The sequence below is a fragment of the Rhinatrema bivittatum genome, chromosome 9 (assembly GCF_901001135.1).
Source record: "Rhinatrema bivittatum chromosome 9, aRhiBiv1.1, whole genome shotgun sequence".
Taxonomy (NCBI): Eukaryota; Metazoa; Chordata; class Amphibia; order Gymnophiona; family Rhinatrematidae; genus Rhinatrema; species Rhinatrema bivittatum.
Window position 1 is genome coordinate 143,700,879 of NC_042623.1, and position 16,832 is coordinate 143,717,710.

Sequence of the window (16,832 nt, forward strand, 5' to 3'; positions counted from 1 at the left end):
AGAAGCCTCCCATAAGGGATTTTGTCAAACACCTTCTGAAAATCCAAGTACACTACAGCTACTGGTTTACCTTTGTTAGGCAAGACTTCCCTTGGGTAAATTCATGATGACTGTGTTCCATTAAACCATGTCTTTCTATATGCTCTACGATTTTGATCTTGAGAATAGTTTCCACTATTTTTCTGGGCACTGAAGTCAGGCTCATATAGAAACATAGAAATGATGGCAGAAAAAGACCAATCGGCCCATCTAGTCTGCCCAGCAAGCTTCCACACTTATTTTCCCATACTTATCTATTTCATCAACCAAGTTCCGGGCCCTCGTTGGTAACTGTTTGATTCAAATTTCCTGCCATCCCCTGTCATTGATGCAGAGAGTAATGTTGGAGTTGCATCAAAGGTGTGCATAAGGCTTAATGGTTAAGGGTAGTAACCGCCGCATCAAGTAAGTTACCCCGATGCTTGTTTACCCAGCCTGCACAGATGAATGCCTTGTTGGAAGTTGTCTTAATGTAAATCCTGTTTTCCACATTTCCCCCTGCCGTTGAAGCAGAGAGCAATGCTGAATATGCATTCAAAGTGATGTATCAGGCTTAATTGGTTTAGGGTAGTAACCACTGTAATAAGTAAGCTGCCTCCACGCTTATTTGTTTACCCAGATTGTGAAGTTCAGGCCTTGTTGGTTATCTGGTCTATAGTTACCTGAATATAGTCACTGGATCACCCCTGGAGCCCTTTTTAAATACTGGGGTTACATTGGCTACCCTCCAGTCTTCAGGTACAATGGATGATTTTAATGATAGGTTACAAATTTTAACTAATAGATCAGAAATTTCATTTTTTAGTTCCTTTAGTACCCTAGGATGCATACCATCCGGTCCAGGTGATTTGCTACTCTTTAGTTTGTCAATCTGGCCTACCACATCTTCCAGGTTCACAGTGATTTGGTTTAGTTTGTCTGACTCATCACCCTTGAAAACCATCTCCTCAACATCCTCATTATTTTATTTATTTAAAACTTTTCTATACCATCGTTTAGTGATATACCATCACAACGGTTTACAGATAGGCACGTAAATAAGTTTGTATTGGTTTCTAAATTATCTAGTAGGTGCCAATAAATTTTCGGTTATATGATTCAAATAATATTGCTATATGGAATGTGAATTGGAAAACACGAAGCAAATAATTCATTTAGTCTGTCTGCAATGGCCTTATCTTCCCCTAAGAGCTCCTTTAACCCCTCGGTCATCTAATGGTCCAACCGACTCCCTCACAGGTTTCTTGCTTCGGATATAATTTTAAAAAGTTTTTATTATGAGTTTTTGCCTCTATGGCCAACTTCATTTCAAATTCTCTCTTCGCCTGTCTTATCAATGTTTTACACTTAACTTGACAATGCTTATGTTTTATCCTATTTTCTTCAGATGGATCCTTCTTCCTATTTTTAAAGGATTTTTTTTGGATAAAATAGCCTCTTTCACCTCACCTTTTAACCGTGATAATCGTTTTGCCTTCCTTCCACCTTTCTTAATGCGTAAAATACATCTGGACTGTGCTTCTAGAATTGTATTTTTAAACAATGTCCATGCCTGTTGAACACTTAACCTTTGCAGCTGAACCTTTCATTTTTTTTCTAATTATTTTCCTCATTTTATCAAAGTTTCCCCTTTTGAAAGTTTAGTGTTAGATCTGTAGATTTACTTATTGTCCCCCTTCCAGTTATTAGTTTAAATTTGATCATATTATGATCACTATTGCCAAGTGGCCCCACCACCATTACCTCTCTCACAAAATCCTGCATTCCACTAAGAATTAAATCTAAAATAGTTCCCTCTCATGTTGGTTCCTGAACCAATTGCTCCATGAAGCAGTCATTTATTACATCCAGGAACTTTATGTCTCTAGCAAATCCTGATGTTACCCCAATATTGACTGGGTAAATGTAACTGAAATCTCCCATTATTATTGCACTGCCAAATTGGTTAGCTTCCCTGATTTCTCTTAGCATTTCATCATCTGTCTGACCATTTTGTCCAGGTGGACGGTAGTATACTCCTATCACTATACTCTTACCCAACACACATGGGATTTCTACCCATATAGATTCTACTGAGCATTTAGTCTCTTGTATGATCTTTATCCTGTTGGACTCTATACCTTCCCGGACATAGAGTGCCACACCCCTGCCAGGTTGATCCTCCCTATCATTGCGATATAATTTGTACCCTGATATAGCACTGTCCCATTGGTTATCCTCCTTCCACCAAGTCTCTGTGATGTCAATTATGACAATCTCATCATTTACTACTATACACTCTAACTCTCCCATCTTACTTCTTAGACTTCTGGCATTGGCATACAGACATTTCAAATTGTGTTTTTTGTTTGTTTTAACAACCTGCTTTTCAGTTGTTTGGGATAATTTGGAAATCATTAGCTTCGATGAATTTTTACATATAGGCACAGATCAAAGATGGTGGCATATACACTCTTCAGCATCCGATAGTGGCTGAGGGTATGTGAATCCACCACTGCTGGTCCGAAGAAAAAGTTTTGGTTTTTCTATACAATTGTATAAGTACTGAACCATTTAGAACTGATGAGCAGCAATCCGTGCATTAAGAATGGAGTTTTGAAACATCTTTTTGCCAAAAGGGTCCAATAGCCTGGGATCTTTCCCTGGCAGCATGTTTATTAAAAATGCTTATATTCCACAACCTCCAGAAATCTGTTCGGTGTGGATTACAGTAAAACAATCATAAAAATGACAATGTAAGATACATGTACAACATTAAAAAAAGAACAAAAAAACACAAAATGTAAAAACTTTTTTTAAAAAAATATGATACTTCATGCGAAAACTTCCTCAAAAAGCAATGTTTTAATGTCTTTCTGAACATTTTGAAGTCATGCTGCAATCGAAGATTGACTGGCAGTTTGTTGCATTCATTTGGAGCTATACAGGAAAAAACCCACCCTCATTTGGACCCATATAAATCTTTTAACTGGAGGGATGACTAATAATTGGGCACCTTCAGATCTCAGAGCGCGACCTGGAACATAAGATGCAAAATAGTCTCTCAATATACACGGGAAAAAGGTATTCAAAAGTTTAAAAACAGTTAGCAGTCTAAACCTGCCCCTCCATTTGATTGGGAGCCAGTGCAAATCCTTGAGAATTGAGGTTATATGTTCCCTTCTAGAATTCCCCCATTATAACTCGTGCAGCTGTATTATGCACTAACTGTACAGCACGCAACAATTTATATGGAAGACCTATATAGAGGGTACTACAGTAATCCATTTGAAGATTGGACGATTGACCTGAAAAATATCGGAGGTAACAATTTTTAGGGGTTGACCAGCTTGAGTTTATAGAAAGCAATCTTCATAACATGACAAATTTGTCGTTTCATTGATAAGTGAGAGTCTAAAAAGACTCCTAGACTATCTCTGATTGTAATAGAATTGAAAGCATTTTAGATAAACTTAATTCCTTTTGATTCTTGAGCCTAGCATCTTTTCCTACCCACAGGATCTTTGTTTTCTTCATATTCAAAAATAAAACAATGATTGAATATATTCTTATTTTCGTTGCTCTTTTAAGAGCCGATTCCACCATTACTGAATGAGGTAATTTTATGATTCTAAAACCTGGTGATTTCTGTACTCTGTATTTGAAGCCAAATTTCCTTGCTACTAGGGTAGAAGAAATGGGATTTTCCCACATTCTCATTTGTACATCTTGAAAAATATAATGGACCGTAATAACTGCTGGGTCTGCTAGAGGAGGCAGGACCAAGATGTCTGCACGAGTATCTGTGTGTTTACATACATTTATTTTAGCGCTTTCCCTAATTTGTCCAGACACATGGAGTAGAAAAATTATTCTAGGTAGACTGGTACACAGGAGATTCTGAAGGAGAGTTGGCAGGAATTCCCATTGATCACTCTTTGGAGCTTACGAGTGAGGGAATACTGATCCAGGACTCCAGCTGGTGACTAAGGAGGAGTCCTTGCTCACCTCAAAGGAGTGCACTCCTGGACACGCTCAGAGTGGCTAGAATTAACTGCATGCAAATGCCACGGGCTAGAAGCACCTTGTGGGGGATCTGATGGAAAATCCACATGGATTGGAGATGCTGGGACTTCCTCTCATAGAAGTAAAGATGACATCATGGAAAAGAAAGATTGCATGATTACCTCATTAGAGCCTAATAATGATGAAGTTAAGAAATTTTTCATCAACTCCACTACTTGGATCAAGTGGCTGACATGCTCTCTGACCTAGTGTGAATGGTGGAACATCTTCTTCTGATACTAGAATGGAATCTTATACATCATCTGGACTTTGCAGAATTTGTACCAGAGGCAGACTGAAAATAAGAGGCACCAGATAGCAAACAGGTTCTGATGTTTCTATATGCAGCTCTTGTGATAATTTGTTGGCGAACAGTGCTCTAATAATTGGTAAAGGAAGAGGGATCATGCCCTCTTTTGCTCATTGACCAGCGTATAGCTGCATAGGAAGATTTGTTGTGTGACGCAATGATGCTTCCAATGGCAAAGGCTTTGAAGATTGATGTTCTGGGACTCAATGCTTTGAGGACTTTTGCATAGATAGGGCTCTGTGCACTGGCAGTATTACGCTTGCCGCCCGCGGTAGCCCCACGGTGCAGCCCTCTCACCTCTCTACACAAGCTTCAGGCTCCAGCTCCTCGTCGCTGGCCCACCAGTCTCGACCTCTGACTTCCACCAGCTCCCCTGGCCCTGCTCTGCTTCCCGGGATCACCAGCCAGGATGCCTCCATTCATCGGGCCTCTCCGCAGGGTTCGCGGAGAGACACTACCGGCAGCGCCGCGTTCCTCCCTAGGTGCGTGCGCACCAGTGAAACCTTTGAAGGGCCCACGGCGGGAACCTGGCCACGGACCCGGATGTTGATGTCAGTTCCCTCAACATATAAAAGCTCGGCAGCGCTCCTCAGCGTTTCCTTTGCAACAGGTCACCTTGGTCTCCTGTTCTGGTTTGCAAGTTCTAGTTGCCTTGCGCTTGTCTTGCTCCTGTGATTCCTGGTTCCTGTTCCTTGTGTTCATCTTGTCTGTCTACTGGATCGACTACCTAGTTCTGACCTCGCCTGCCTTCTCCGTGCCTTGACCACTGCCATGCCTGCTTTCTCCGTGCCTTGATCATTGCTATGTCTGACCACGCCTGCCTTCTCTGTGCCCTGATCATTGCTACGTACGACTTCATCTCAGACATTCTTGAGTCCAGAGTTCCACGTTGTTTACTACACCTTCCAAGTGCCACCAGCTTCCATTGAAGCTTGACAGCGACGCCTCTATCCCTATCCTCTGGACACAGACCATTATAAGGCTTCGGCCTTCCTTTGCTCGGGCACCTTCAGTTCTTTGTCCCTTGGTGCTTGAATCCCTGTTCCACATCCCATCCAGGATAGGACCACACCACCTGCTGGCTGCTGTCTCTGGGCTGAACCATCTCTTACCTGTACTCAACCTTGAGGCCCACCTGCCGGCCCCGGCACCTGAAAGCTCAACCCGAGGGGAACGTGTGCTGGTATAGGTGAAGCTCCAGTGGCCTCCAGCTTCAGCCCACTCTGCCTGCTGACGGTGGGGACCCGTAGGCCCTCGCCTATGGGTTGCATCAACCTCACCTCAGCCCAAGGATCCACCTCCTATGCAACAGGCAGCACTGATGTACTATGCATCAATGGTGCTGGTGCCCTCAAGCCTCTATTTCTTTGGTGATTGCTGCTCCAGCAGTTCCACAGAGGTTGCCTCCTTTTCTTCGACACATGGGAGCTATGCCTGACTGAGGATTCAGCCTATTCCAGCAATGGAAGAGAGGAGCTAGTGTTCAACCCTATTCCTTGTGAGGCAGATGTTCCACTTCAGGAAGAGGACAGACTGTAGCTTCTCAAACTTGCACAATTCCTCCATTTTCCAGGCACTGGACCTTTGTGTTCGTGGGGATATCTGTCCATAATTATAACAATTGGCTTGGTCGTGGTCTAGACCCAGGCAACAGTAGCTTAGTTCATATCGATCTGTAATGGACATTTTCCTGATGCAATAAAGTTTTTAAAAACACTTATTGCGGCCTTTTTCTTAGTAGACATTCTGCAGAAATGTTTTTTTTTTTTTTTGAGAAAGGTAGCACTGCAAAGTGCTGTTTGGGAACTGCTGAGGCAGCACTTTTATCTTTAAAGTTTGAGGAATTTTTCAGAAAAACAGAGAGAAAAAGGTGCATAGATGGAAAAAAAGACTGAAGGGCTCAAGAGTTAATGTCTGCGTGGGAATTCCTGCACACAATCAATAGAGAAAAAAGCTCTACTAGTTATGAGAGAGAGATTGTTTTGATATCACTGGATGATGTCACCCCACATACTATGGTTAATTCAGTACTGCTTAGCGATAAAACGTATGTTAAAGTATTTTCTATTTTCAAAACATGTTTAAAAAGATAGAATATTGGTTGTCAAAACATTTTTCATACTTATTTTAATATAACATAGTAGATGACAGCAGAAAAAGATTAATTGGCCCATCTAGTCAGCCTAGTTATCATTCACATTGCTAAGAACCTACCTCTGCTGCCAGAAGGATATCGTTCCTTATTCAAGTCAGTTTTGTTGGCTTCTTCTTTGGTTCTGTACCATTCATCATGGGTAGATAAACATACAAGTCCCCACATTTAATGTACTACCAACCCCCTCCCTCCATGGCATCATGTTTTGTCACCAAGACTGGAATAATCAAAACAGCTACCAAAACTAAACTAGCAAGTCTGTTGTCCAAACATCCTGTCTCCCAGGCTCTCAAGGCCACCTGGACACAATCCCAATTTGTTTCTGGGAATTTGTAGCCTAGCTATGATATTGCATCTTACTTTTTCTGAACACCCAACATGTATGCAAGATTTACAATGCTCCCAGCTATCTGGTTAAAACAAAATTATTTACAAAGCATGCATATTTAAACTATTATATCAATAGTGTAGAAAAGCAACTGTTTTGCTGCAAATACCTATTTGTATTAAAACAAAGAATAGTGTATTTAAACTATAAATTACATATGTAATTTTGAATATTTGAAAATGGTTGATTTATGCATTTTGTACTAAAAGAAGAAAAACAGCTAAGATCCCAAGTATTCCTATTCTGGATCATTTAACATTAGTTTAACCAGACATATGTGTATATTACAAAGTTTGCTTAAAGCTTAAGTGACAACACAGAGGATTTTAGTACAGAACAAACATATGCCATACAAGCTGCAGCATCTTAAATTCTGTTCTAAATTCTGTTGGTGAAAAATGACTGGCTATGATCAAAAAGGGCTCTTCATAATTAGCCAATACAGCTCAATCCTAAGCAGTCACCAGTGAAAGGTATTCTCTACCTTTCCCTGAACTGCAATAAAAATACAATGAACTGAAAAAAAATTATACTTACTACTAAATACTTTTACACTGCATTAAATATAGAAAACAAATTGCTTTACTTTGTTTATTTACCAGATTTTATTTTATTTTTACAAACCCAAAGTGCAGTTCTTACACTAGAGGCTGCAAGAGATGCTCAGTTCAGTACTCACGAGGTTTAAGTTAGTCCATATTTCTGCAGGAAGTGACCTGCGGATGGGGAGCATGAGATGATACGATCTCACTCTTTTCACGGGAGAAATGTACAGTAAATGCCTAAAATAGACACAGGCTTTTCTGTATCATAACAACAAGCAGTGACCTCAGACACATGAGTACAAACAAATCCTACGAGGAGGATTTTCTGAATTTGTTACTGCAAAATTTAACTTTTCCAGGTTACGAATTGTGTGTGCGCTTATTAAAAAAAAAAGTTATTTAGAAAACAAAAATGCTATCAGGCCACAAATTCAAATATTTGTAAAATTCTGAGTACTGAATTTTCTGCCATTTGCAGCATATAAAGCTGTAAATCTGAAATACTTACCTACCTTTTTTTTTTTTTTAATTCCCCCTCACCCCCCAAAAAAATGCTAACCTTGTCAAACATTAATGAAAATTAAACAAGTCTCTTTTTGGTCCAAGAGTCATTTTCTAACTTACATTCAAAATGTGTCAATGATGGAGGCAAAAAAGCTTAAGGGCAAAAAATGTACATTATTTTACAGTCACCCCAGTAGGGCAGAAGAGGGTTTTTTTGTTTTAAATTTTAAAAGTATCCTTCCCATTGTACTATAGCAATTTCAGCTCAAATTTTATACAATATAATAGGGTAGGAATGAAAAGTTGATCTAGGTCCTCTGCATCCTGCCTTCCCACAAGGCTGTGCCAACAATTAAACAATTTATCTTGGAATTCTATTTGAAAAATTTATATGGAAGGAACCTATTTGCATTCTGTCAAAATTAAATGCAATAACTGGACAACATAATATACCAAGCTCTATTTACAGACTGTGCACATTCTGCTTGATATACATACTAAAGCTTGAATTATTTTAGGTTTTGGAATGTGAAGCATTTTGTGGGGCTCAATTTCTGTCTCCATGGACTGCATCCCTTCCTTGAACAGAGCCTTGACATTTGCTATAGTATATTTTTTAACACATACATTTTAAGTACTTCATACAGTGAACCAGTCTAATTTTAAACCAATACCTGGGAGATATCCTTCAAAAAACAGCTTTTGACATGAACAGATCAGATATTCCAGAAGCTAAATTTTGTACTTTGTTTTCATCAAGATCAGTGGTTTTCAACCCTATCATGCAAACACCTAACCAGTCTAGTTTTACAGATATCCATAGTGGCTATGTATAACATTTGCATACACTGGGTTTCAAATGTATGCCTCAGGGATCTGTTTTGGGACCCTTACTTTTCAATATATTTATAAATGATCTGGAAAGAAATACGACAAGTGAGGTAATCAAATTTGCAGACGATACAAAATTGTTCAGAGTAGTTAAATCACAAGCAGATTGTGATAAATTGCAGGAAGACGTTGTGAGGCTGGAAAATTGGGCATCAAAATGGCAGATGAAATTTAATGTGGATAAGTGCAAGGTGATGCATATAGGGAAAAATAACCCATGCTATAGTTACACAATGTTAGGTTCCATATTAGGTGCTACTACCCAAGAAAGAGATCTAGGCGTCATAATGGATAACACATTGAAATCATCGGTTCAGTGTGCTGCGGCAGTCAAAAAAGCAAACAGAATGTTGGGAATTAGAAAGGGAATGGTGAATAAAACGAAAAATGTCATAATGCCTCTGTATCGCTCCATGGTGAGACCGCACCTTGAATACTGTGTACAATTCTGGTCGCCGCATCTCAAAAAATATATAATTGCGATGGAGAAGGTACAGAGAAGGGCAACCAAAATGATAAAGGGAATGGAACAGCTCCCCTATGAGAAAAGGCTGAAGAAGTTAGGACTTTTCAGCTTGGAGAAGAGACAACTGAGGTGGGATATGATAGAGGTTTTTAAAATCATGAGAGGTCTAGAACGGGTAGATGTGAATCGGTTTTTTACTCTTTCGGATAATAGAAACACTAGGGGGCACTCCATGAAGTTAGCATGTGGCACATTTAAAACTAATCGGAGAAAGTTCTTTTTCACTCAACGCACAATTAAACTCTGGAATTTGTTGCCAGAAGATGTGGTTAGTGCAGTTAGTATATCTGTGTTTAAAAAAAAGGACTGGATAAGTTCTTGGAGAAGTCCATTACCTGCTATTAATTGAGTTGACTTAGATAATAACCACCGCTATTACTAGCAATGGTAACATGGAATAGACTTAGATTTTGGGTACTTGCCAGGTTCTTATGGCCTGGATTGGCCACTGGTGGAAACAGGATGCTGGGCTTGATGGACCCTTGGTCTGACCCAGTATGGCATATGTTCTTAAATATACTTCACAAGCATATTCAATAAGGATATCCTGAAAACCTGACTGGTTAGGTATATCTCCAGAAGATTTGAAAACCATTGATCTAGCAGTATTAAATAATTTGGTTTTCTTTTTAAAAAATCATTTATAATCAAAAGGAAGCTAATTTTATGTTACAGATTTCAGTTTTATTCAACATAAAATGCATTCAAGATTTTCTATAATAATTTAAAAACTAGAGGAAATAAAAACCTTGTCGTTAATTGTGTGCTGGGGCAGTGAAAGTCTCAATATTTTTCTAGTAAATATGAGACAGTCATGTGGGCATGATTAAATACAGCCCTATAATATATATTAAAAGGCTGGCACATTGCTTGCTTTTAAGAACAAACTTTTTGGTTGTCATGGGAAATTATTTGATTTATATTCCACTTGAATTGTGTCTCATTTTAATTAAGAAAAAGTTAAAAGATCATTTTTACATGGTGTAAGCAGAAGCTTTACCTCTGATGTAATTTAATGTTAATAAGCTGTACACCCTTAAACTATTCATTTTATACAGTTTTCTATTTAGTTATTTCTTAGTTTAATTTTTTTTTTTTTAGTTTTATACACAAGTTTAATTATAATCAAGGCTAAAAAAAAAAACCACGACCAACATCATAGGATTTAAAGTAACCCCACTGGAAAGGAGTCATGTTGTAAAAATATGGATCTTTGAACCATAAATTAAGCACATATAAATCAAGCAGCTATAAAGTCAGAGTCAATATAATGGTTTTGTTTTTACAGTGAGTCAAACTACTGGTACTAGCCAGCCATCCTCAAAATATCAGCTTGCCTGTTTAGTACATCAGACTAAATGTCACAGGATTCCAAATAGCTGTAGCTAAATAGGAGGAGCTTTTAAAAAAAACCCCCAAAAAAACCTTCTAAATTCAATAGCCCCTCAGGAATGAAAGAAAATTAATTTTTCTTCTGAATTACAATCTTTTATTATTGCTAGCATTGATGTTTTATAGCAGTGGTGTTCTCCACTTGTAACAAAAACAAATTTGATTTCAAAAAGACAACCCTTTCTACCTCAAGGGTTAAAAGCCACAAGAATTTTTTTTTTTTTAAAGAAATCTGAAAGAAAAAAAAAAAAGAGAGGCTGGTGGACTTTCAAGCTCCCAACCCAATTATGCTCTTATGAAACAAATGCTTAATCAGTCATCTAGAATATAAATTAAATTTAAAAAGTGGTGAGCTTCCCAAACAACTTTTTCTCATGCTTCTCAGTCTTTTTCCATGAAGCTCAAACATAAGCTTGAAGTCATGAGCTAAGACCCTCCTTGACCACCCACTGGTTTCCAATGGAGTTAACACCCTACTAAAATCAACCCCCATTGTGGACATGAAGCCATTTGGATTCTAATTAAACTGAGAAGGTTTAAATCTTTTGTATAAAAATACAAAACTAATGTCCTAATTTTGTTTTTAAAGTGTTGCTCCTTCAATATACTTATTTAAAAAAAACTCTCACCTTTTCTACAGTACAGGCTGTTTTCCTACTTATGACAGAAGGCACTGCCATTAAGGACACGTGATAAGAACATTTCATTAAGTTTATGATTATAAACTCCACTTTCAGCAATGTGGTGCAAGTGAGATAAAATGGGAGAAGTCCTTTTGAATAGAGAACGCTATCTTTAACATGATAAACATTTTGTTATTAATTTAAAAAGTTTAACTCATAAGTTATAATTCTGCATAAAGCCCGTGTTGCCTCTCACATGTAATATACTGCAAATAACCTACAGTAAAACGGTTTCAAGCGACTGCCAGGATTCAGGTAGCAATTATATTAAAATGGCCAGCCCCAGTGTCAAAGTTGTTATTCAAGCCTTGTATATAGCGCAAACCAAAAAAAGATCATTGGATTAACAGTCAGTATCAAGACATTTAAACCTGAATTTCAATCTATTCATTTCAAATAATTTTAAGCAATGAAACATTAGAGTAGTGCATTATTCACAGAGACTTGGTTCAATGTATTTTTACACTTTTAAAACAAATACATTGATTTATGGGGGAAAAAAAAAAATCAGCGCACGGTCTATATATGAAGGTTTTGAACGCTCAATTGTTAAAGAGATTAGTGATTTTAAAAAAGTCAATTAGAATTAATATCAATGACAAGGTTAGCATTTACAATATCTATATTAATTCTTTAAAAAGCTCTTCATTAGTTACTGGACTATATATGCTCAATTCTAGAGATAAAAAATTATTTAGATTTAGTAGAGAAATAAGTTCTAAGTAGCTTTTAAAAAAAAAAATCTACAACCTACTAGTTATTTGGATAAGGAAATTGATAGCTACCTGCAAAGTGAATCTGTGTGGTGTATTCAATTTCACCAACCTTGTGGTTTGGGTCTATAACTGCAAAGCTAAATGCCAATTATTATCAATGTTGCAAGGGATCCTCTTGTATCATACAAAAAAAAAATACATCCCAGGAAATATGGACATACTGTTAACATAACTAGTGCAAAAGATGTTGAAACTAAACAAAATTTATCATGCACTCCCATGTAAATAACAATTATTTAGCCTATACAGCAGGGCTTCTCAAACCTATTTTAGGGGCCACACACCTGGTCAAACTTTCAGATTATCCAGAATGAACATGCATGAGAAATCTGTATGCACTTGAAACAGTGCATACAGATTTATCCCATGCATTTTCATTAGGGAACCCTGAAACTCAACTGGCTGTGGGGTCCCTGGGAGAGGTTTGGGAAGTCCTGCTATACCACCATTCCAACACCTCTATTAGTTTTAACCAGAGGGTAAAATATCCTAGACAGTAACACGTAACTGCATTTGCCAGCAAAGAAATAAGTCCACCCGTTAGCTGCAGTGTTTCTAAATAATCCAACATTCACAAGAGCACTGAGAAAGGAGGCTTTTTTTTCCTGAAATATCTATACATTTTTTTGCCGGCAACTGTACTTACTCATATAATTCTGTTGAGATTCCAAATAAAACATAGCAGATTCAGTAGGCTGTACAGGCATAAGACCCAAGTGGCACCAATTTGCATTCAATAATCATGAACACAAATCAGTTCATTGACATTCAAGGTAACAAAATTAAGAAAATGTGTAGATACAGCACTCACTGACAAACCAGGAGTCAGCATCTGCACTCATCAGTACTACATGTCTTCTCAGCACAGCGTTCTGTGGTGGAAAAGTTGACTAGTGTGAATGACTAATCTATCTCGTTTGACAAAATTAAACTAAGTGCAGTAGAGTGGCTCTGAAGGTGGGAGGGGAAGAGGTAGAAGGCAATATACTGAACCCGTATTTATATGTCAAGTATGGAAAGAAAGAAAAATGTAAAAACTATTTTAAAAAGCTGTGCTTGTAAATGGGCTGTTACTTTCATTTTCGTGTCCAATTCAATGAGCAAATTTGGCAAGAAAAAATAAATGAAAGCATGAGAAGAAAGAGAATTTTTGCATTAGCACAATCCTTGAAGCAGTTAATTGACCTAGATGAAGTTCAGCTGAAAGATTTTACTCACACTACCATCTAGCATTCTGATCTTGAAAATGTTAAGTTTATCAGGGATGGTAAATCTTGATAACTGCTTTAACATCTCATATTTCCAAACTCAATACAGGCATTACTGTATGTCCTATTATTATCTGAGGAGACTGACTCTCTCATCTGTGGAAGATTATTAGGCATTCAGTTTTCCCAATGGCATTTTCATTACCAGTCAATTATTTGCTTCAGGATACAGTGTAAATTACACAGTACACTTAATAGCCTGCAATATTAACCACTATAACAAGATATCATCTGACATTTATTGTCTATAGGACCAAGTATTTTAACGGATAGTAATGACCCAGTTTCCCCAATGAGGCATGGGTCGAAAAGTTCTTTGCTAGATCATATACAGGGAAGTTAATGTTCAAAAGCATTTCCATGGTTAAAATGGTGCATTACTACAGAAACGGCCATTTGCAAAACTGCCCACCCGATATGCAGGTAAACTTACGTGCATACGTCCTGTCTGTGTGTAAGTTTACCCGACTGAGAGGAGGTGTTCCTGGGGGCCAAATTTGGGAGGGGTTTGGACTTATGCACATACATTTGCATTTTCGAAAGTATGCAGGTACGTTTTCCTGAAAAAAAAAAAAAATCTGCACACAAATTAGCAGGTTTAATTGTGTGTAGGTTGATTTGATGGAATAATTTTCAAAGTGAACTTACGCACACCAAGTTAACTTTGAAAACTGGTGCAACTTCTTGCATGTATTTGTTGTTAAACTTAGGAAGGTTGTTACAATATTACCTGCTAAATGGTCAGTTCTATGCAGTAAAATTGATCAAATTGGTTCTTGCTAAATTGGTGCATAAGATTTCACAACAGCTCCATTTTATGGTAAAATTAAATACCTACTCAAACATTTTCATAGGAAAAAAAATATTTGCTAAAACCTTTAAGCACAATTCAAACAAGTCCAACATTTTTCAGCATACAAAAAATTGCATAAAACAAGAAGTGATGAGCGAGAAATTACCATCAGTATCAAGTTCTGTTTTAAGGTAAAGCTGAACATTATCTCAAGTTCCTAATAGGAATTCCACTGAGAAAAAAACAAACAAAAAATAAAAGATGACTGCATGAAATGTTTTTAAGGGTATAACTTTACATAAAATTAGCCTGTCTGTACCAGTCTGAGAAGGTACAGACAGGTGTTGTGGGCTAATACCTATATGGTCTCTTTTCTGTATGTACATGAGGCTGCAGAATTAAGAACTACAGATTACTGTAGTCAAGTGTGCCACGTTATGATTAATAGCTAACAGAAGCAGATACAAACAGTGAGGCTACTGCAGAAGTTAAGTGGATCTTCTCTGCCAGGGTTTGGAATCTCAGACATGAGTATAATGGTAGAGGGACTTTTTCATGAACCAATGTTTAAAAACAAATTGTGGACTGTTGAAACTTAAGTATCATTAGGAAAGGCTACTTGTGTAAGGGAGATCCATATATACATAGGGCTCATGTATTCAATCTCTCTTTATAATAAGGCTTCTTTACCTATAACTGAACAGTTAATTCAAGTGCCATGCTGGTGTAGGGGGCATGAATAGGAACAGGAGTCCTGTAGACATAGCACCTAAAGCTTAAATAGATGCAAGCTAAGGTTCTACTTTGGTGCATATTAGTATTGACTTTCATGGCCCACTTTTAGGACCATCTTATCAAGACAGTGTTAATTTAACAGGACAAACAACACACATTTCTCCTGTATTTTAAATTAGCTTCAGAATTACTAAAATATAAAGTTAGTAGCAATAAATAAAATGGCATTCCAGAAATCTATAAAGGTACTTAAATCACAGCAACCAGAAACAGGAAAACACACATTTGTTTATTTTGTTCGCAATTTTGCATTCATAACCTATTTAAAATGCAGTCAGTACAAAGCCATCAATCCTTACCTGCCACACCAGCAGAGACCATGTGTACCGGAGTAGAGTCTGCTGTCAACACATGGTTCAGCCGTTCCTTGCAACCCGAGTAAGCAGCAAAGTATATCGCTCTGAAAGAATGACAAGCTCTTTATTGAAGATCTCACTCTTTTCCCACAAGCACATTATGAATAGAATACTTTCCATTCTAAAAAGATTTACAAAATGCTGCATATAAAAAATAGTTTTAGTTAATAAAATAAAGCATATGTTTATATATTTAAAAAAAAAAAAAGGAAAAAAAACCCTTTTTCAAACCTAAATTTTTAAAGGCATCGAAGACAATATAGGGAAAGTTTTATTGAAATCAAGAGTAAAAAAGTTAGGTGGAAAAGATAAGGCTTGCATCATAGGCTGCACAAGAATGGTGGTATGTATGAGATTTCCTGAGCAGCAAACTTTTTTTTACATAATATATGGGGATCAATTTTCAAAATGCCAACAAGCATCTAATTTAGCTGGCTAGCTAATAACTGGCTACGTTAAAGTGAAATTTTCACCACAACCTAGCCTCTTTGGTTATGGTTGAAAAGGTTCCTCACTCTAGCCAGCCAGCTAGACATAACTGGCTAGGTTTATCCCAGCTTTCTTGGTGCTCAGGGAGAGCTTTAGAAGTTAGCTGACTAGGGAAGCCTTCCTAGGAGAACCGTGCATACCCTTCTGGTGTGCCGGGCTAAAGGACTGAGTGTCGACAGTGCTGAGAACATTTAACTCTGTCGCTCCCCTTTAACATGACTCTACCCGCCTGCTGCACCTATTTAAAGCTTTGTGCAGCGGCGCACAGCTAAAGCCGCATGCCAAAGGGGCACGCCCCGGGTAAAATTGTGGAAAAGCTTTTCTCCTTTTTTTGATGTGAAGAAAAACGAAAGCTAGCGTCATGACTTCAACGCCAGCAGCAAGGGGCTGTGAAGGGACCGATGGACACAACTAGAGAATTTATCCCCGATATTTCTTTTTCGTCAGGGGCTTCTGCTAGTCCTGGCCACAACCAGTCCTCTCAACTCTCTTCTAGATTTACTGGTGCTACTCCACTAATTAATAATCCAGCTGTAGTGGGGATGACATCTCCGTTACCTTCTATCAATGCAGAGAGTTTACAATCCCTACAACCTGAGTGTGGCTTATTACCATCTGTTAACTTGCCATTGGAGTCAGGCACTGGAATAGTTGAACCTGACAAGGTTACCTTAGTGGATGTATGGAGAGCTGTTTTGAAAATGGAAAAGCTGTTATCCCATTCAATATCTCAAGCTGCTAATTTTGCTAAAGAGACTAGGAAAACACTTAAGGATCATGGTAATCAGCTTACACAGCTAGAGTTGTCCACCTTAACTCTAACATCAGAAATTACATCTGTACAAAACCTGTTGGAATGTCTTTATTAAGGACACTTT

At 37.9% G+C, this 16,832-nt stretch overlaps 1 protein-coding gene across 2 annotated transcripts in view; it reads right to left on the bottom strand.

The window, feature by feature from the left end:
* Window positions 1-16,832, bottom strand: part of SLC25A36 (solute carrier family 25 member 36) — a 178,214-nt gene that overhangs the window by 49,019 nt on the left and 112,363 nt on the right. For both annotated transcript variants that reach the window (XM_029615153.1, XM_029615152.1), the window contains one exon: window positions 15,409-15,509. In XM_029615153.1, coding sequence (XP_029471013.1) covers window positions 15,409-15,509 — 101 coding nt within the window. The remainder of the gene's footprint in view (window positions 1-15,408; window positions 15,510-16,832) is intronic.